This window comes from Anthonomus grandis, chromosome 12, assembly GCF_022605725.1.
Source record: "Anthonomus grandis grandis chromosome 12, icAntGran1.3, whole genome shotgun sequence".
Taxonomy (NCBI): domain Eukaryota; kingdom Metazoa; phylum Arthropoda; class Insecta; order Coleoptera; family Curculionidae; genus Anthonomus; species Anthonomus grandis.
Window position 1 is genome coordinate 3,188,842 of NC_065557.1, and position 22,264 is coordinate 3,211,105.

General features: G+C 25.7%; 1 protein-coding gene across 1 annotated transcript in view; it reads right to left on the reverse strand.

Annotated features, from left to right (window-relative positions):
- LOC126743001 (NADPH oxidase 5) overlaps positions 1 to 22,264 on the reverse strand; it is a 156,326-nt gene that overhangs the window by 12,919 nt on the left and 121,143 nt on the right. The window contains exons 4-11 of the mRNA XM_050449908.1: positions 19,911 to 20,022; positions 19,723 to 19,820; positions 15,583 to 15,703; positions 15,371 to 15,521; positions 9,335 to 9,545; positions 9,054 to 9,283; positions 4,836 to 5,024; positions 4,584 to 4,777 (exon numbers count right to left, since the gene is read on the reverse strand). Coding sequence (XP_050305865.1) covers positions 4,584 to 4,777; positions 4,836 to 5,024; positions 9,054 to 9,283; positions 9,335 to 9,545; positions 15,371 to 15,521; positions 15,583 to 15,703; positions 19,723 to 19,820; positions 19,911 to 20,022 — 1,306 coding nt within the window. The remainder of the gene's footprint in view (positions 1 to 4,583; positions 4,778 to 4,835; positions 5,025 to 9,053; positions 9,284 to 9,334; positions 9,546 to 15,370; positions 15,522 to 15,582; positions 15,704 to 19,722; positions 19,821 to 19,910; positions 20,023 to 22,264) is intronic.

Genomic DNA, 22,264 nt, shown 5'->3' on the forward strand with positions numbered 1-22,264 from the left:
AAGAAAAAACTGTGGAAATTCTCATTTGCAATGGAAAAAAGTTATGGTACTCATTAAATTATTTGCCACATTTACAAAATAATCATTAAGGTTCTCAGATGAAGTGGAGATAGTATTCGACAAAGAAGGCTTATTTCTCAAAGCATTAACAATCGACCATGCTTCCTTAGCCACATTTTTAGATTTAGCCAGTCTCCTATTATAGTAAATATCCTTGGCGGCTTTTAAAGTTCTCTGATAAATCTTTTTGTAAAGTCTTACGTATTCATGAAAAAAAGCGCTGCCTGAAAATTTCTTAAGATGAGATAATAAGCGCATGTTCTTAGCAGATGTACGCAAGCCTTGGGTAGACCAGGGGTTATGTTGCTTCTTTTTAAGAGGTCTCAAAGGAAAGGATTTGTGAGAAAGACTAGATAGCGTTTTTACAAATCTAGAGAATTCGTAAAAACGCTATCTAGTATTTCTCACAAATCCTTTCCTTTGAGACCTCTTAAAATTAAAAAAAAAGGTTTATAAATAAATTAAAATTTGAGAGTTTAGACTCGAATGCAAACGAGAAAAAAAATAAAATATTAAAAAATAAAAGTTCAGACGTTTTCAACAAAAAATATTAAAAATCTAAATTTAAAAAAAAAATGGAAAAAATTACATATTTAAAAAAAAGTCATACTAGAATTCAATTGAAAAATTCATATGTAATTCAAAAAAATTCAGATCTAAAATAAAATTTAAGAAATTCAGTTTTAAATTGAATAAAATCAAAGAATCAAAATTTAAATTTTCAAAAAAAAAATCACAAGTTTTAAATATCGAAAAAAAAATGTCAACTTTTTAAATCGAAATTACAAAAATTACATTTACATGCATTGATTTCAAAAAAATATATGAAAAAATCACAAATATTGGCATCGAAAGAATTAAAATTATCCATAAAATAAAAAATTTAGTGCATATTAAAGGTTTAAAACAAAAATTTATTTTTTTTTTAATTGAGGTCGAAATTTAAAGTTTTTCAAAAGATCCAAAAAACAGTGCAAGAAAGTAGTGAAGAATTTTTACAAAATTAGTGTTTTTATACGTAATTAGATAAACTACAATAGAAAAACACAATTTTAGAATAATACCGAGGATAATAAAAAACTGAGACAAGGATATGCCCAATAAACTTGCATAGGAATAAAAAAAATACAAATTAATAATTCTAAAAACTAAAATTAAATAAATTAGTAATTCGACTAAACCATTTACACTATGAAATTTACAAGTCAAAATTCAAAATCGAATTTAGAAAAACATAAATTAAGATTCTTGATTCATATCAAATTAATTTTGAAGGTAAGTTATAAATTGAGATGCAGATTAAGGTTCTTTACTTAAGAAATGATAAAAATGTTGAAAAATAAATTCAAATTAAACAAAAAAAAATTAATTCAGATTCCTGGGAAATATAAAAAAGTCAGATTCAAACACAAATCAAATAAAAAAAAAAATTAAATAAAAATTTAGGTTTATATCAAATTAGGAAAAATGAAAATTCAAACCAAATCTTATACAAGATTGGCATGTATTGATTCTACTTAAAACTGGGGAATCATATTGGACGATCAACACTTAACGAAGATTTTTCAAAAAACTTTTTTTAAGCACTTACGACTCTTTACAATAATAGACACATATTAAACGCTAAGTTAAGAAAGCAATTATGTGAAACTCTTGCGCTATCACACCTTACTAACTGTGATTCTTGAAACTAAACTATGAATTCAAAAGGGTAAAAATGCCTGTCTATGTTTTGTGTATAATTTAACAAACTTCGACCATATATCTCACTTATTTGAAGATATTGGGTGGCTTGAATGAATTTTTGTAGAAATAGTCATAATTTAAACCTTAGGTTTTCTAACATCTTAACAGCTATATTTCAAAGATCTTTTTTATATAGCGCAGCAGTAGTGTACAATAAAATACCTGTAAATATGTTAAATTTACCAATTAATGTCTTTAAGACTAAATTTAAGAAATAACTGCTAACATTGTAATTTAATGCGGTTACTTTATAATTAGCTTGTTGTTTATTTTGCTTGAATTGGAGTTCCCAGTCTAAGAAAAAATGTTCTGAGTGGTGCAGGCTCGTAAAGGAAAGATATGTATTTACTTTTGTTAATAATATGCTTTAGATACCTATTTATTTTTTATTCATAAGTATTACATGTATTTATTGATAGGTCTCAATTAAAATATGCTGATTGGTTCAGTAGAGTATCTATTAGCTTGACTGCGCCAGTCTTTTACACCTAACATTTTTATTTTTCAGCTTTGAATTATGTTCTAATAATAGATATTTATTATTATTATTATATATGCAAAAAAATCTGAGAAATTTAATCATTTTCCAGTTTTAAAACATAAATCGCAAAATCTTAAACCAAATTTGTGAATGTAATGTTTGGCAAACAGTTTTGACATTTACACTTAAATTAATTCGAAAACGCGATTTCTTTAGAACAATGTACTTAGTACCAATTTATGTAATGCATTAATTTTTACTTATAGGCGCAAAAATTAAGAAAACAATGCCAATGATTCACCAAAAATGACATCTTGATTAGATGAAGCACATAAGAAAAATTTATATTCCAGTAAATTTTACGAGAGAGTTACTAAAAACAAAATATTAAGCCAAAATAACCAGCCAAAATTTTGTAAAACATTTTTTAGAAAAATGCCGTTGGTACCCATTTAAGTTATGCACGAATTTTTGAATATTAAAAAATTTAATATTCAAGTCTTTTTTTTTAATAACTTTGGTATAGCAATTAAAATTCTTTCCGGGTCTACTTTTATAATCTCTTGCAGAATCAAAAGATAAAATTCAAAAAAAAATCATAAATATTAGCATCGAAAGAATAAAAATTATCCAGAAATTTAGTGCATATAAAAGATTTAAAACAAATTTTTTTTTTATTCATATCGAAATTTAAATTTTTGCAAAAGAACCAAAAGACAGCGAAAGTAGGTGAAAGAAGGTAGTAAACAATTTTAGAATGAAACCGAGGATATTAAAGGACTGAGACAGGGATATGTCCGAAAAATCGACCAAGAAGTCGAGATTTTTGCCACTTCTGAGACCTATATCCTGAACGCAGTTCAAAAATAAGTGAAGGATTTTTAGAAAATGAGTATTTTCATACGTAATGGGATAAACTGCAATAGAAAAATACAATTTTAGAATGATATCGAGGATATTATTGAACTGAGAGAGGGATATGTCCGAAAAACCGGCCAAGAAGTCGAGATTTTGTCACTTCTGAGACCTATATCCTGAACGCAGTTCAAAAATAAGTGAAGGATTTTTACAAAATGAATGTTTTCATTCGTAAATGGATAAACTGCAATAGAAAAACATAATTTTAGAATGATACCGAGGATATTAAAAGACTAACACAGGAATATGTCCGAAAAATCGACCAAGAAGTCGAGATTTTGCCACTCTTGAGACCTATATCCTGAACGCAGTTCAAAAATAAGTTAAGGATTTTTACAAAATGAATGTTTTCATTCGTAAATGGATAAACTGCAATAGAAAAACATAATTTTAGAATGATACCGAGGATATTAAAAGACTAACACAGGAATATGTCCGAAAAATCGACCAAGAAGTCGAGATTTTGCCACTCTTGAGACCTATATCCTGAACGCAGTTCAAAAATAAATTAAGGATTTTTACAAAATGAGTGTTTTCCTACGTAATGGGATAAACTGCAATAGAAAAACACTATTTAAGAATATTACCGAGGATATTATTGAACTGAGAAAGGGATATGTCCGAAAAACCGGCCAAAAGGTCAAGATTTTACCACTTCTGAGACCTATATCCTGGACGCAGTTCAAAAATAAGTGAAGGATTTTTACTAAATGAGTGTTTCCGTATGTAATTAGATAAACTACAATAGAAAAACACAATTTTAAAATAATACCGAGGATAATAAAAAACTGAGACAAGGATATGCCCAATAAACCTACATAGGAATAAAAAAAAAAATACAAATTAATAATTCTAAAAACTAAAATTAAATAAATTAGTAATTCGACTAAACCATTTACACTGAAATTTACAAATCAAAATTCAGATTCAAAATGGAATTTAAAAAATGTAAATTGAGATTCAATTCGAGTCAAAAAAATGAAGTTCATATTAAACAAAAAAAAAATTAATTTAGATTCCCGGGAAATATAAAAAAGTCAGATTCAAATACAAATGAAATAATTAAAAATTTAGGTTTATATCAAATTAGGAAAATTCAAACCAAATCTTAAAGGTTTTAACTTGGATTGAAATGCCAATAAAAATTCGGGTTAATATTTAAATGAAAAATTCAAATGCTACAATTCAGACTTGAAACAAAAAATACAATTTCAACACAAATTAAACAAAAAATAAACATTAAAATATAGATTAAACTTGAATACAAATCAAAAATTATGTTTATAATTGAGCGTACATTCAGAAACTTAATAAATAGTTATATTTTAAAAATTCAGATTTAAGAAACTTAAAAAATATAATACAAACAAGTACCTACCTCAAAACAACCTCCTCTCCTCACAAACGACTGGGAGCACAAGAACATAACCAACAAAATGACAAAGAGGGCAACGCCTGTCGGATTTGCCCATCCACCAATAAGTCCAAACAGGCCCGGTTTAGCGGTGAATAACCACTGGGACGTAGTGAAGTTCCTCTCGTTCAAAACCGGATCGTTCACCACCAAAAGACCTGGATATAATCAGCGTGTTACTGAACTGCACACCTGGCGATCCACGTAAAAACTTACTAAAATTACAGGTGTGCATTATGGAGTGCCAAAAACTGTATCCGAAGATCAGCCATCCGGTTATTTTGTGAAAGTAGATGTGCTGGTCCAGAGGTAGTACACTGCCGTAACCTCGGGTTCTTAGGAAGGTGATGCACCTTCTTAGCATTAAAACCAGTATGAAGGCGCAATTAAAGTTCAGACACTGTCCTAAAGAAGGGATTATTTCAAATAGGAAAATTCAATTTAAAAAGTGCAGGTTTAACTTTAAAAAATTCAGATTTAAACTGGTACTGATGCCAAAGTGTTATTAATAATAGAGGTGGACCATCTGGCTAATAGTTTAATTTGTATTTGGTAAATTTTTATTTTTATATTTTTTTTTAATAAACGGTAATAAATGGGATTTTGTTCTTTATTGTTTATTGGGCCCTAAATTATGAGTAAATTATAATCTACAAAAAAAAAGTTAATAATTATATTGTTATTTTATTCGAATAATGTAAAAAAATTGGAATAATTAACTTTTTTCCAATTTTCTCAAAAATATTAACATATTTGTATGTGTTCCCTAGACCATTTTGATGTGTGTATCTGTAAGTTCATATGTGAATATTTGCTTTGCATCTGAATTTGAATATTTATATTCACCATGAATCTGAATTTTTGTTTTTTATTATTCAGTTTCAATTATTTATTTGACCTGACTTTATTTTAAACAAAAATTTAAATTTATGTATTTAAGTTGGAAACTTAAATTTGAATCTAAATTTTTAATTTTCTTTCGGCTTGAATTTGACTTGAGTTCGAATGTGTGACTTCAATCTGAATTTAAATTTAATTATCAGTATAAAATTTTAAATATTTTCATTTAAATATTGAAAAATTGAGATTAAGAGTTCAGATTCATTATCACATTTAAAAAAATAACTAGAATTTCCAATTCATATTCCAATCCAAAAAAAAAAATAAAAAAATCAGACTATTGTATAATATTCAAGTTTCTGTCTCGAATTTTTAATTCAAGGTCAAAAAAATCAAAGAATGAATCAAAAATTCATTTTCAAATTATTTATTCAAAATATCAGATTAAAAGTTCAGATTCAAACTCATATTTAAATGAATGAATGATGAATGAATAAATTGTAATTTAACTTTAAATTTTAACGTCGATTTTATAATTTTTGTTTTAAATTTTAATCCGAATTTATGATCTGAATTCCATATTAACGGCCCAAAAATACTAGTTAGAGTTGAATAATTCAAACTAATAATCAAAATTTACGTTATTCGAATACAATTAAGATTCAAGCTTAATTTATTCAGATGAAAATTAAAAATTCAGAGTCATAGTTAAATTGAAAGATTCGAATTTTAGAAATTGCGATTTGACTTCAAAATTCAGCGTTCAGGATCGTACTTGTACCAAATTTAGATCAAAAATTAAAATTCAAACTAAAATTAATATAATGAAAAAATTAGATTTATAATTAAATTTAAACAAATTGAATTCATATTAAAATTTAAGTAAAAAATACAAAAAATCAGGTACAAATAAAAAATTGAAAATTTTAAAGAGAAATTAAAAATTTAAATTCTTGAACTTATTCTAATGAATTTAAAAAATTCTGATTTATTATTTAGTTAAAAAAAAATCAAATTCAAATAAAAAATTGAAAAACAAATCAAAAATTCAATATTAAATTCGGATTAAGTACAGGTTCAAATTAAAATATAATAATAAAAACTTTAGATTCATAATTAAATTGAATAAACGAATTTTATTAATTCATTTTTAAATATAAAATTTCTAATAGAAATAAAAATTCAAACGGTAAGATTCAAGTTCTGATAAAATTTCGAAATTCAGGGTCAATACCAACATTTCCAAATTCAGATTTAAATGAAATATTTAAAAATTCAGATCAAAAGTTGAGATTCATAATAATATTTAAAAAAAATAATTAAATATTCTGATTTAAAACAGAGTTAAAAAAAAACTTAAATTCAGGTTAAGTTTTAAATAAAATAAATGATATACAAATCAGAAATTAACATTAAAAGTCAAAAATTGAAATTCATGATCAAAATTCAAATATTTCGGATTCAATGGATTTAATTTAGTTACAAACTGAAATTGAAATAAATGATTAAATAAAAAAATCTAATACACATAAAAAAATCCAAAATTTGAATCAACTTCGAAACTTATAATTCAAACCAAAAATTAAGATTTAAATTCTAATTTAACTTTAAATTTTAACGTCGGTTTTATCGAATTTTAATCCGAATTTATGATCTGAATTCCATATTAACGGCTCAAAAATTTTAATTAGAGTTGAACAATTCAAATTAATAAACAAAACTTACGTTATTCGAATACAATTAAGATTCAAATTTAATTTAATCAGATAAAAATTCAAAAATTTAGAGTCATAGTTAAATTAAAAGATTCAAATTCAAGAAGTTGCGATTTGACTTCAAAATTCAGCGTCCAGGATCATATTTACCAAATTTAGACGAAAAATCGAAATTTAAACTGAATTTAATATAACAAAATATAAACAAAATTAGATTTTAAGCAAATTGAATTCATGTTTAAATTTAAGTAAAAAATACAAAAAATCAGATGCAAATAAAAAATTGAAAATTTTAAGGAGAAAACAAAAATTAAAATTCTAAAAAATGATTCATTTTTAAATACAAAATTTCTGATAGAAATAAAAATTGAAAAGGTAAGATTCAAGTTCTGATTCAGATTCGAAATTCAGTGTCAATACTCAAATTAAATATTTAAAAATTCAGAACAAACGTTTAGACTCATAATCATTATAATAAAATTAATAAAATGTCTGATTTATACCAGAGTTAAAAAAACTTAAAAACTAAGTTAAAATTAAGGTTAAGTTTTAAATGGAAGAAAATACAAGCCACAAAGATAAAAATCAGAAATTCTCATTAAAATTCATGATTAAAATTTAAATATTTCGGGATTCAATGAAATTGAAATAAAGGATTAAATAAAAAATTATAAAATTGAAACATTTAAATTCATAATAAAAATTTCCAAGCCAAAATATTTAGATGCAAACCGAAATTAAAATAAAAAAACCAAATAAAAATTAAAAAAATAGATTTATAGTTAAATATTAAAAAAAGTTCATTTAATGTTTAATTTTGCATGAAAAGTACAATTTACAAAAAAATTTAAAATTGAAAAAGAGAGATTTTTAGTCAAATTAAAAACCAAATTTAAATTTCATATTTAAATTAAATATTTAAAAAATCAGATTTATAGTGTTAATATAAACAAATAGATTTGGCAAACCTGCCTTCCTATATTTTACTCGGTAATTGTACTATATTTAAGTTAACTGTCATGTGTCATGTATCTTTGTCTTTTTAATGTTATGTCAGCTGTTAGTGCTGCTTTTGTCTTATTTTTTAATTTTGTCCGTTAATTATTAAAGTTTTTCTCTCTCTATGTAAATTACAAAATTTAATAAAACTTCTTCTTTAGTCTTGGGTTTTCTTGTGTAACACATAGATTCATATCAAGTTGATAAAATTAATAAAGAGATCAAAAATTCACGTTTAAATTCAAAAATTCTTATTCGTAATTAAAATTTCGGACTCAAATATAAACTGATTAATTTAAACTTAAATTAATAGAGAAACTACGGATTCAAGTTAAAAATTTAGATTTAAAATCAAACGGAAAAAACAGATTTAAGTACATTAATTTAATTAAATAATTAATTAAATTAAATCACATTTAAAATCAAACGAAATTCAGATTCAAGTTAAAAATTTCAAAATTCAAAGCCATTTTCAAAATTTAAATATTTAAATTCATATTCAAAAACTGAAATTAATTTATTTATGAATTTTTAAAATTTAAAATGACATAAAAGATATAAGAAGCTAAAATTTAGGAACAAAATGAAATTAAATGCCATACTTTAAACTAAAAAAAATAATTTAAATTAAAATTGCAAGTTCTAGTTAGAATTAAATATTGAAGCAAAAAACACTGAAAAATTCAAATTCAGAGACAAAGCAAAAATTAAAATTCAGATTCAACCTCTAATAATAAAGAAAATCAAATAAACACCAAAAATTTAACTTCAGAAATACAAATTGATAGTAAAATTTAAATTTAATTTTAACAATTAAATATACAAAATTTAAAAAAAAATCAATACTTATCACCCCTTTAAAGCGGCAAGCGAAACTTACCACACGCCCTGGCAAATATAGTAAACCAGTTCGAATGCCTGTATTGGATAGATCTAGAAATAAACAGGGCAACATTAACCAATAAAAATCCAAACAAAAAGGTAAGATACACCATGTTGTTCTTCCAATAGGGCACGGTAAGATAATTGGGCCGGTAAGACAGGACTTTCCTGAGCCGCGATGTCGATTTGATCGGTTTCAAGGGGGCCGGAACCAGCCAGCGGTCTATACTGGAAAATTAAACAATCCATTAATGTTTAAGAGATTAATGGATAACCAACCTAATGGATAAATTCTCCAATAAGCCGCCATGCTTCTCCAGTTGACTTTTTAGGGCCTCGTAAGTGATCGCCCCCCGACTATTCGTATCGGCATCCTCGAACAAAGCGACCGTTAAATCTTCGATTTGTTCGTCGCTGAATTGCATCCCGTTTTCTTCCATACAGGCGCGCATCACGTCCTGTAATTCCCTGTACTGGATCAGACCATCACCTCAAACAATATTAAGAAGTAACATTATAATAATTGTAATAATATGAGGGTCAGGTGCGCATTAAACAATTATTTTTAAGGAAGATTACTACAAAGGTCCATTATTCATATGGTATGGCAAGTGTTAAAAAGTCCTTAAAAAGTCTTGGTTGATGAATCGATTGCTGAATATATTATTCAGTTGTCAGTATCGTGTCTAAGATGTGAGTCCAGAAACTGATAAAAAAGGACAATTATTAACTAAAATTTAAAGATATGTGCTGCTGAGTTATGAATATAATAATTTTCACAAAAAAAAACAATATGGATCAGGTCAAGGAACATTTGAGAAAAGTCACCTAAAGTACAAGTAATTATTCAGTCATACTCAAATTAGAAGTCATGGTAGTCGTTTCCGAAATGGAAGATCCAGCACAATCCGGAAACATGTCATGCTAAAAACTGGGAATATAGGGTAACGGGTACAGTTGTTTTACAAAATTCCGAAATAATAAGGTTTTTAAAAATTAAAAGGAAATATTATTATTTGCATTGCAATCTGGCAACATTGATATTTATTTTCTCTAACTGTCTCAGTCAAGATTTTCTTGTTGTTACGGCATGTGTTGTTCGAAGCTTAACAGGTGCATCCAGTTTTAAGGATTTTACAAGGAAATTGTTAAGGGAAGCTATAAACAAGGTTAGTTATCCTGGGTAATAGTATTGTATTAGTATTTCTTAGATTATTAGTGGTTCCAAAAGTAAGGTTATATATTTTGGCGGTAACATTTAGTAGCCAACGACTGTGTTTAAAAAAATGTTCGTGTTATAATTACTGTACTTACTTTAAATTAAAATATTTATTATAATTTGGGTTTTTTTAGTCTAGGTTGGTCCAAGAACACATATTTTATGCATTTTTTTAGAAAAATTATGGCAATAACCACTGGTTGGCCACTGAACCACAGGGTGGCCAATAACTGTCATGTGTAATTTTAGATTCCTCATTACAATTGTTGGCCAATTATTAGCTAATATAATTATAAAGATAATATTATTACCATTAAATTATTTTTATTTCTAGAATAAAATGCCAAAAGTTCAGAAAGATAAAAACTATTACAAAAAATACACCGAACAAGATCTGCAATCTGCCTTTCAGGCCATGGAAAATGGCATGAGCCACCGAACAATTTAATGTGCCAAGAGCAACACTGCAGTTTAGAGCAAGCGAGAAATTTAATGAAAATACGACTCCTGGCCCCAATCCTATTATTTCCTTGGAGGAAGAGAGAATCGTTTAGAGAATTGGATTAAAACATGCCAAGACAAAGGTTTTCCAGTAAGAGTGGAAGATATACAAGATTCAGTTAAAGGTTCTCTGCAAACGCAAATCCACGTGCCAATCTGACGATCGGCCCGGTAGAGGTTGGTATAGATCCGTTTTAAAGCGACACCCAGATTTAAGCGAGAGAACTCCAGAGGCAGTGACAGCAGCAAGTTCAGTTGTGTCAAAAAAAGATTTAAAAAAAATGGTTCACCAGTGTTCAAGAATACTTGGATCGTAAAGGTTACAGTGAAGTTCTTTAAGACCCTTCACGTGTTTTAAATGGGGATGAAACCTGCTTTCTCTTGTGCCCCAAGAATAAACGAGTGTTAGCTGTCAAGGGAAGCAAAAATGTATATATCAAATAGAGCATCACTCAAAAGTAAATTTGACAGTTATGTTTACTTTCGCAGCATCCGGAGAAGTAACAGCCCCAATGGTTATTTACCCTGATAAACGGATTCTTAGCAATGTCGTAAATTCAGTTCCACGAGAATGGGGCGTAGGATGTAGCGATACGGGGTGGATGAAAAATGAAAACTTCTATGAATACAAAGGAAGCGTCTTATACAGATACTTAATTGCGAAAAACACAAAATTTCCTGTTATTTTGTTTGTTGATGCTCATTCAAACTAGTGAATTATGTTTAAAGTTACAAATCATTTTAGTGGCATTGTATCCCAACGCGACCAGAATTATGCAGCCAGCACATGTTGTTGCATTTAAACCATTAAAGGTGAATTGGAATCGGGCAGTGTTAAAGTTTAGACGAGATAATCGAAACTCAGTAGTTACCAAAGAAAATTTTGCATTGGTACTAAATACAGCCATTAGTGAATTAAAATCAGATTCCATCGTTAATGGCTTTAAAGCTTCCGGATTATACCCGTTGTTTCGGGCCTATTTACAATATATGTTTAATTACTTAAATCAAGGTTATTTCGATCTTAATTATTTATCAAGTTATCAAGGCCAGACTGTAAAAAAATAGGCTTCAATCACACTGAAATAAGGTGATCCTTCTGTTTTCGATGCACACCCTTAGTGACTATGTAATGAGTGAAATAAAATAGAAACAAAATAAGAAGAGACACAATTTAACGAGAAGGAAAAGAAATTACTCGACTTACCCTAGTCATAAATGAAGTAAAGGCTGTTGATATAAGGAACACCCCAATCAGCTTTTATTAAATCGACAAAGACGTGATGCACTTCGGTATTATCTCGCATGAGATTTAGGTACCGATTCAATAGTTCCCGTAGTACTACTGCTTTCCGGTATCGCACACCTGTTCCGTATTTTAAGTTTTTGGCGGATGACCTCGGTCAAATAGCTTACTCCTCTCGCCTCGAGGGATCCATAAGGTAAAGTAGGATAAAAGAGCAAGGCTTTATGGAAGGAACATTGGAGTAAGAGAGTAAGGAAATGTAAGATAGGTCGAGTTTAAATATTGAGAATTTACCAAGAAACGCGTGTGTTATACCGGGTGAACTTTTATATGCAAAATCAATGTAAATAAACCAAAATAAACAAAGTATTACCGAACTAATTATTAAATATCTTAAACTTATAGAAAACTTATGTTAACTAAAAATAAGCAAAATTAGCAAAAGTAACAAAAGGAGAGAGAACGAAACACCCGTCGAATCCTGAAGCAATCGACAATTCCAAATGTTTAGGAAAGATTGACGACCCCAGTAAAGGTATTAATCTGAATCTTTCTGCAAAAAAAATCAATAGCATATGAAGTATTTGTAAACACAGTTGAAGCCGCAAAAATATTAGAATTTGAAAGTCTAGAAAATTCCGAAGAACTAATTGGAGATTCAAAATTGCTCTTCATAATTTTTAATTTATTTCAAACTAACCAATCCACAACACTGCTTACAGAAACTAATAGAATTACAAATGATAAATAAGATATCTCTATCACCAGATAGCTTCAGATATTTCACTTGAGCCTTCAGAGAGCAATGTAATCATATACAACGTACAAGATATCCCTATTATCACGGAAGACGATCTCCTTTTATATTTTAGAGTACAACTTCCAGAAACCGGTGATATCACCGGCATAAAAGATAGTACTAGTATCACAGAAGATAATATAATGGCTTTAGATATTCCATCCAGATCCAATATTCCTTCACATAATCAATCCTTGGAAGATGCTTCTGAACAACAATTACCACAGGACAATTCATTATCTAAAAAAACTGACACCTCAATAGAAAAATACTTTTTTACCCCAGAAAGAAAGGGTCAAAAACAAACAGAAAGGTTACCTTTTGTGCTTACTTCTTCGGATCGTCAAAATGCAGAGAGGCGTAAAATTGAAGAAAAAGCAGAGCAAGAAAAAATAAAATTAGAGCGGAAACAAAAGCGAATTGATGCAAAAGCAAGTCAAAAAAACATAACCAAACAAGATCAAAGTAATTAAAAGAAATTCCACAAAAGACAATGCTGAGAGTAAAAAAAGTCCAACTGTTCCAAAGAAAAAAGAAATTATTGCTTTATCTACTGACAAACGAGTAGACCAAATTGGAAGCAGCAGCAAAGAAAAGTTTTATTATGATCTAAATAATAGTTCCTGAGATCTGAACGTTGATGCAGGTGATATTGTAGACATAGATATTTTAAAGGGAGATACACTTTCTAGTCACACAATTAAAAGTACTACTTTAAAAAGTGGAGTTAGAGTGCCCCAAAGATGATAGCCAAGAATTATTCACAGAACAAAATCAATTTCCTGATTCTGTAGAAGAAAATATTAATCCCACAAATTGATGACACATTTTTTGATGTTGTGAGTAGCAAATATGCTAATTTGGAAACAAGGATAGAAAAAACATGCTGGTGAGTCGGCTAAAAGAAAGTTATTTTTTGAAACTGATAGGTATCCAGAACAGATCTCAGATACAACAGTGAAACACTCAGAAGACACCAAACCATCTGTAAAGAATCTCTTGTATACTGGATTATGTTATTCTTGTTCGTATAATATGACTAAATCCAAAGTTGGAATAACATGTCAATTTTGTGTTAGAAGTTATCATATCGGCACTTGTGCAAAGAAACAACAAGACATTGAAAACTTAGAAGTTTTTGTGTGCTCTACATGCTATATAATGGCCAATAACTGTAATTTTACATGCCAATAACTATATTTGTATGGCCATTAACTGTGAAGTTTTTAAATTTGTGTTTAATTTTTTATACCCAATGTTATTTTACTTCAAATAAATTGATTTTTTGTAAAATTTGGTGTTTTCTTATGTGTGCCCAAGTGGCCAATTACTGTACTCGTTACCCTAAATAAGAATAAAAGTCACATTTGGAGTCAAGGTATTTAGATAGGGAATAACTGGCAGAGTATATTTTGGCAGACATAATTATGTATGTTCCACCCAATCTAGGTTAATTTAATATCTTTTATTTATGCTCTTATTACAACAACAAAAAGATGCAAAATAATGGCATCTATTTGTTGTCTCCAAGTCGTAAACCTCATAGAAACAAATAAAGTAAGGTTACATCCGTTGTTTACGAAATATGTAAACGAATTCTCACAAGTGCCGAATTCAATTGCAGAATTGCAAATCTGATGGTTTCTGATGGCTATTTTAATTATTTGTCTCAATCTATAAATTAGCATGGGATGGAAATAAACTGATGTTTTTCGGGTGTAATTAGACACATGATGGGAGAAAAACACTAATTCCAGGTGATCCAAACAATACTAAGAAAATGAAACGATGATATATAAAATAGGTGGAAAAATCGCATTCTTATAGATATATCTTTATTTCAATTTATAAATTAGCAAAGGATGGAAATGAAATGATGTTTTTCGGGTTTAATTTGACAAATTAAAGCAGAAAAACACTATTTCCAGGCGATCCAGATACTTATATAGATATACTTCAAGTACATTAACCTTGAAGTCACTCGCGAAACTGTTGTTAAAAATCCAAAAACAAAATACCTAATTAAGCAATTAGTAAAGTTATACTTGACATATCTTAAGAAATGGGTTTTTGCCAAAGTGTTAAAGGTACTTGGAATGAATTTTGATTTAATAATGACGGCAATAGGAAGAGTAGATTATGTTCATGCTGACCATCTCAAACCATCCTCTCTTCAATTTCCAAAAATACATTAGTAAAACAGCAGTAGATATTTTCCAAAAGCTAGGTATACCGCCAATAAGATGAGTATATAAGAAAAATTCAGAAGATAATATTATTCCCTCCCAAGTAGAAGTAGAACCACAAGTTCTAATAGTCAATCTACTCTTATATTAAAATCTCATTTTGTTTGTTAATAAGAATACATACAGTTCCTACTCCTAATTATTCAAAGACATATTCATTCATCTATGGTACATAATCACTTGATCATGTCCTGTAAATTATTAGTACATAGTTAAATTCAAGTCTTATGTAGTTAAAGTTAATGAATTCTGTACTAAGTAAAGGTGTATCTTACTCATGGACTAAATTTTACACTGGACTCACCATCAATATCGTAAACCTTAAACATAAAACGGATTTTGTCGTCGGGACTCTGTCCTGCGAATTGATGCATCGCGTCCAGGAATTCTTGCAGGGAAATCGATCCGGAATCGTCCTTGTCGAATATTTGAAACACCCTGGCGGTGAAAAAGGGCTGAAAAAAGGGTGAGTTTGAGTGTTTTTTTTGTTCTAATGTCCTTTAAAGGTTTAGTTACGTTTTTTGAGTTGACGATTTTATTGAAGTCGTCCTTCTTGATTTCTTTTTCGGTGCCGACCGTTTGACGGAATAGTTGTTCCAGACGGGCGAGGTTTTGTTGGTCGATCCCTGTTCTGGGTCTAAATATATAATTAAAAAAAAAAATATGTTACTACGGTTTTTGTTAATTTGTTTTTTTTTGTATACTTTCTTTTTATTTAGTGTCTTTGTCTCAAAAATTGAAAAACCAAAGAAAGTAGCAAAAGGTTTTTTTTATATAATTATATTAATTTGAGTTTCACGCGTTACTACGGTTTTGTTAATTTGTTTCTTTGTATATTTTCATATTCATTTATTTTTGTAGTCTTAGGAGCAAAAACCTAGATTCTAGATTTTTTAATTTTTGCCAATATTAATCTGTTAACTTTACCATTTTATATTAGCATTTAATTTTAAAATTATATTTACCATTTTAAACTTTTTTGTCTTTACCATTTTTAATCAAGGTTATTTTTTATCACTTTCTAATGTTTAGTTTTTCGTACTTCTCAGGGTTTTTGTATTTTTCAGCTTATGTATTTTGTAGTTTTTATATTTTATATTCTTTTTTTGATACTGTATGTAGCTTTTATGCTAAATAAACGATATTATTATTATTTTTACTGTTCTGTTATTATTTTTTCAATTTTGCTTGTTGAATAATTTGTTTTACAGTATTTTTTTAACTTAATGTATAATTTTCATATTTTTAATTAATGTACAAAAATTGCTAAAGAGTTGTTTTATAATGAAATGAAAATTAGATTTAATTAAAAAAAATTGTTAAAGAATAAATCAGACAATAAAATCTAAAATTTAAAAATTTCAATTGGAAAGTTAAAAAATTTAAGCTTCATAATCCAAATTTCAATTTAAATTTACCAGAAATTAAAATAAGTAAATCAGACATAAATAAAAAAGCTAGATCCATAATTAAATTAAAAAGAAATTAATTCAAATATAAATTTAAAAAATTCACATTTAGAGAAAAATTTAGAAACAAATTAAAAATTAAAATAAAAAAAAACTCAGATCTGGCAATAAAATTCAAAATTTTAAAAATTTTACTATTAATCTTAAAATTCAGGTTTAAATTTGAAAAATCAGACTCATGCAACTGAAATAAGAATAATAATCAGAGAAAAATAAATAAATCAAATATAACAGTCCAGATTAAACTTCAAATAAAATATTTTAGATCAAAAATTCAAAATAAGATCAAAAATTTAAATAAAAAAGTTAAAAGTTCAGAGTGAGCCAAATTAAAAATTAATTATCAGGTTTATTTAAAAATATAAAAAAGAAGCTAAACTAAAATAATTATTATAGTTAAAATCAGGTACGAACAAAAACAATAATTCAGAATTAAAAAAAAAAAACTTCAGATCGGGTATAAAAATCCAAAATTTGAAAATTTTGATCCATAATCAAAAAAACAATTAAAATGAATTTAATTTCAAAAATTAAATTAAGATTATTATTAATTCATAAAATGAAAATAAAAAATAAAGCTATAAAATTCAAAATTTAAAAATTTTGACCCAAAAAAAATTCAAGTCAATTTAAGTCGAAAAATTTAAAGTTAACTTCAAAAATTCAGACACAAATTAAAAATTTTAAAAAATAGATATAATAATGCAAATACTTGATCCATAATTAAATTAAGAATAAAATCATATAATTTAAATAAAAAATTCAAATTTGCGGATTAATTCAGAATTTAAATAAAAAAAATTAATGCACAAATTCAGATTCATTTTCAAATGAAAGAAAATAAAATTTAAATTAGGATCAAAGATTGATATAAAAAACTGAACAACTCGGAGACAAATTAAAATTCAAAAATTCAGATTTATTTAAAAAATTAAAAAAAATGCCGACCGGAACCTATATTTAAAATTAAATTAAAAAAAATATATGCATATAGACTCACATGTAAATTTAAATAGGAAATACAAAAGAAAAAAAGATTCAGGTTTAAATTTAAAAATTCAGATTTAAATTCAGAATAAAATATTTTAGATTTAAATGAAAAATTCAAAATAAGATCAAAAATTTAAAATTTATATTATAATTAAAAAATCAGATACGAACAAAAACAATAATTCAGAATTAAAGAAAAAATTCAGATCAGATATAGAAATACAAAATTTGAAAATTTTGATTCATAATCAAAAAAAAAATTCAGAATCATCTTCAAAAATTCAGATTTAAGTTAGGAATTAAAAAAATCAGATGTTAATAAATATACTGGATTCATAATTAAAAATAAGTTTATAAAATAAAAATGAAAAAAAAAGAAGCAATAAATCCCAAAATTTGAAAATTTTAAATACATAATTAAATTAAGGACTCCAAATTTACGGATTAATTCAGAATTTAAATCAAAAAATGTAATGCACATATTCAGATTAATTTTCAAATAAAAGAAAATAAAATTTAAATTAGGATCCAAGATTGAAATAAAAAACTGAAAAGTTCGGAGACAAATTATAATTTGAAAATTTAAATTTCTTTAAAAAATTAAAAAAAAACGCCCATTTAACTACAAATAAAAAAATTAGATACAAAAAAGAAACCTATATTTAAAATTCAATTTAAAAAAATATATTTTTATAGACTCACATATAAATTTAAATAAGAAATACAAAAGATTCAAATTAAAAGAGAAATTTGGATCAATCGCAACCATCAGACGCAAATATTTAATCTTAAAAATTCAAATTCAATAAAAAACAAATCAGATTTAACTTCAAATAAAAAAGAGATAGATTCCAATTAAATATTTTTATGAATTAGAATAATATTAATATTAGTATTTCAATTTAAAATAAATCGGTTATAAATTAAAAAAAATATATTTAAAAAATCAGACTCACAATCAATTTTAAATTTAGATTCAAACACAAATAAAAATGACGATTTTAAATTAAACATTTAAATTTAAAAATTCACAACCATCAGGATACTAAATTACAACTACTAAGTTTAAAAATTCATGTATAAACTAAAAAATTAAATTTTAAAGGCAAATCGAAAATTCAAATTTAAAAATTCAGATTAATTTGAAAATAAATAACTTCAAGTTTAAGTTTAAAAATTTAAATATAAATTCAGACTAAATTAAAAAAAAATCACATTCAACCTCAAATAAGAAATTTCAGATTCAGATTAAAATTTTAAATAAAACACTTACAAATTTAAATTCGGAGATAAATCAAAAATCGAAATTGAAAAATTCAGATTAATTCGAGAATTCAAAAAAAAACGTAAATTCTGATTCTATTGTAAATAAACGAAATCAGATCGATATAGGAAATTTAACCTAAAAAATATTCAAGTTTAAATTCAAAGGAATGTACACTTAAGTGAAAAATACAACAATTCAAATTTAGAGTTAAATTGAACATTAATATTAAGAAATTTGAAATTAAACAGATTTAGATTCAAAATATAGCTAAAAAAGTGGTTAAGGATCAAAAATCTTAAGACCTATCAAAATATGTAATCTTTCTGTTAATGTTTCATAAGTTTTCCGTTTATTTTTAAAAATTTTTCGTTCTTGTTTTGTGGCTGTTCTATTTTTCTTCTTGCTACATTTCCTATTTAAATTTTTTCCCTATTTATTTCTGTGTTTTTATAGTTTATTTTATTACGTCGCAACTTTTTACTAGAATCTTTCCTATCCATGCTCCTCTTTTTTCTACAGATTTTTATTTCAAATACATTATATAAAAGCAATTTAAAATAAATAATTTTTATTTTCTTCCATTTTTTATTGCTTTATTTAAAATATTCAATTTTCTTTTGCTCTGTTTGTTTCTTACTAAAATCCTGTTCATATTTTATTTATTTAATTTTTTACTTTAGATTTTTCACATCTTATTTTCTTTACTTTATTTACTTTTATTAATTAATTTCTTATTTTGGTGCAACTTTTTTGAGGTACAAGGTACAGTAAAAAAAGAGTTTTTTTAATAAGATTTTTTTTTTTAAATAACCTTCTGGACTATGTGTTTTCCTTACAACAGCCATAATGAATTTTTCAATTTTTGTTTCCAAAATTTTACCATTATTAATATTAATAATAATAATTTATTTTATTATTACTTATTCTTACCTAGAATTGGTAATAGAGGCCAAAAACTCCATAATTTGCTCGGGCGACACAATTCCCAAATTATTCTCGTCCAACAGCCTGAACAGTTTGTCGCTTACCTAAAAGTGTAATTTTTTTTTTTTAAATAGAATTTCCAAAAAAAAAAATCAAACTTTTTTTAAAAATTAATAAACAAAAAACTCACTCACCCCTTTGGCGTTGAAAATCTGGTAAAACTGATGACTTTTAATCGGTTCATCTCCGCAAAGACAAAATGCCACACTCTCCAACTGTTCAGCGAAATCTATCTGGTGTTCGTTTCTGAAAAATTAAATAACAACACAAACATAATAAAAAATTATTGTTTCAAGTTTTCTTACTCTCAACCACGATAAATTAAATGGATTAATAAAGAAAAATGGTGGTTATCAATCAGTACATAATGTAAATACAATAATGACTGTATTTAAATGGATTTTAGCATAAGGCGTCAGTTGGTAGGACGAAGATGGATGTTCGAGAGTATATTTCAAGAGAAAATTAATTAGGTAATAGAGTATGATGGATGTATAAGAGTTTATTTATATTATATATGCCTCAAGTGCTAATTTATCCTGAAAAACTTAGATAGAGATATATATAACAAATGCTTTATCAAAATTTGTTACGCACATATAGTTGAAATACGTTCAATTTTTTTTTATTTCAAAATTGGTTTAATTGCGAACTTTCTAAATTCTTATATTGGTTTTTTAAATATTTTATTAATTATTCGTTATTTCTTCGCACATTTTTTATGCCTACAATTTCATTTTAAAATTGTCTCATTTTAGAAACAAAATTTGGTTTTTGAATAAACGTAAATGTCTTAAAAAATTTAACGTAAAATTAACTAACAATAATGGGAAAAAAATACAAATTTTAGTTTGTTTTTGTATAAAACTAATTAACAAAAAAATATATTTTTGTAAGAAAAAATCTATTAAAAAATGTATTTTAGTAATTTTTTTCTTATTTTTCTGCAATCCATTATTTTCAATTTATAGGCTTTTAGTTCTTTTATGCAGATATTTTCTTGCAAAGCTTTTTATATATTTTTTATGTTTAATGTTTTTAAATAACTTTATAATTTGATTCTTTTTTTCAAAACATTTAGTTTTTGCATTATTTGGACAACCAAGAATTGTTTAAAAATGAATAAAATAACGAAATAAAAAGCTCTGAATTTAGTGACGAATAAATAAAATTTAATAATTTTGAATTAAATCTTTAGGAAAACCACCGTTTTATTTTTATGTTTTTATTACTTGTCCATCATTCATTTACATAAAATATATACAAAATACACAAAAAATATTTTCTTATTTTTCATTTTCAGTTTTTTCATTTGAATAATTTTGAGTAATGCGTTTTGTCTACTATTTATGTTTTTTCACTTATGTTTTTAATTTTACTTTCAAATTTGCTTTATTTTATTTTCGTATCTGTAATTGCTTAAGTTTATTGTTGTTCCTAAAGCTTAATTTTCATCATGTTTTATTATTTATTTTTATATTTACAGTTCTAAATTTTGACTTAATTTAATTTAATTTTGAGTTTTATTATTTAAATTTTAAATGTAGCATTTAGTTTCTATTTTATTTTTAATTCTATTTTTGTTCTATTTAATTTATATATTTTGATCAAAAAATTAATTTTTTTAAAGTTCTTTAATTAATTTGAAAAAGCGAAAGGATAAATTTAAATTGAAATATACAAAATAAAAATACCAAAATAGGAAAAAAAGACAAATAATTAATAAAAAAACACTTTTATTATTTTTTCTTTGTTAGTTTTTCTCATTTATTAAATTCCATTTTAAGAATTTTAGTATTTTTTAAATAATTAATTTTTTTGCAATGCGTTTTACATATAATTCACTTTTTTTAATTAATTTTTAATTTAGGATTTTCCACTGTTTTATCAATAGTTATATAGTTTTATATTTTATTTTTTAACTCTTTTATACTAGTTTTAAGTTTTATATTGTTAATTTTGAGTTTAATAGTTTTTTTCTCTCCCCTTTCTATATAATTTTAAGTATTTTGTAACCATTTGTATAAGGAGAAATTTAGTTTTAAGAAAAAAATTTGCAAAAATTAGTTTTTTTTTAAGGAATATTTAAGTAGAAAATAAAATTTACAAAAAAACTATTTAAAAAAACATGAAATTTGATAATTTTCATTAAAAAGTTTGAAAAAAAAATAAACAAAAAAATACACTCTATATTAAATTTGTTTGTTATTTCTGCTCAAACATTCGATATTATTAATTTTTAAACTTGTATTTTGTTTTTTATCAAAACCCTTTGTATATTATATTTTTTTAATATATTTGTTTTTTTATTTTTAAAAATATTCCATATTGTTTTAGAATTTTTATTTTCTTTTTTCAGTTTTGAATTAATTTAAATGGGAAAAAATTTAAAGTGTAAATAAAAGATGACAAAAAGTGCAAACACTTTTAAGAAAATAACGAAGGAAAAAAATTAAATCTAGTATTAAAAAATATAAAACGTTTTAGT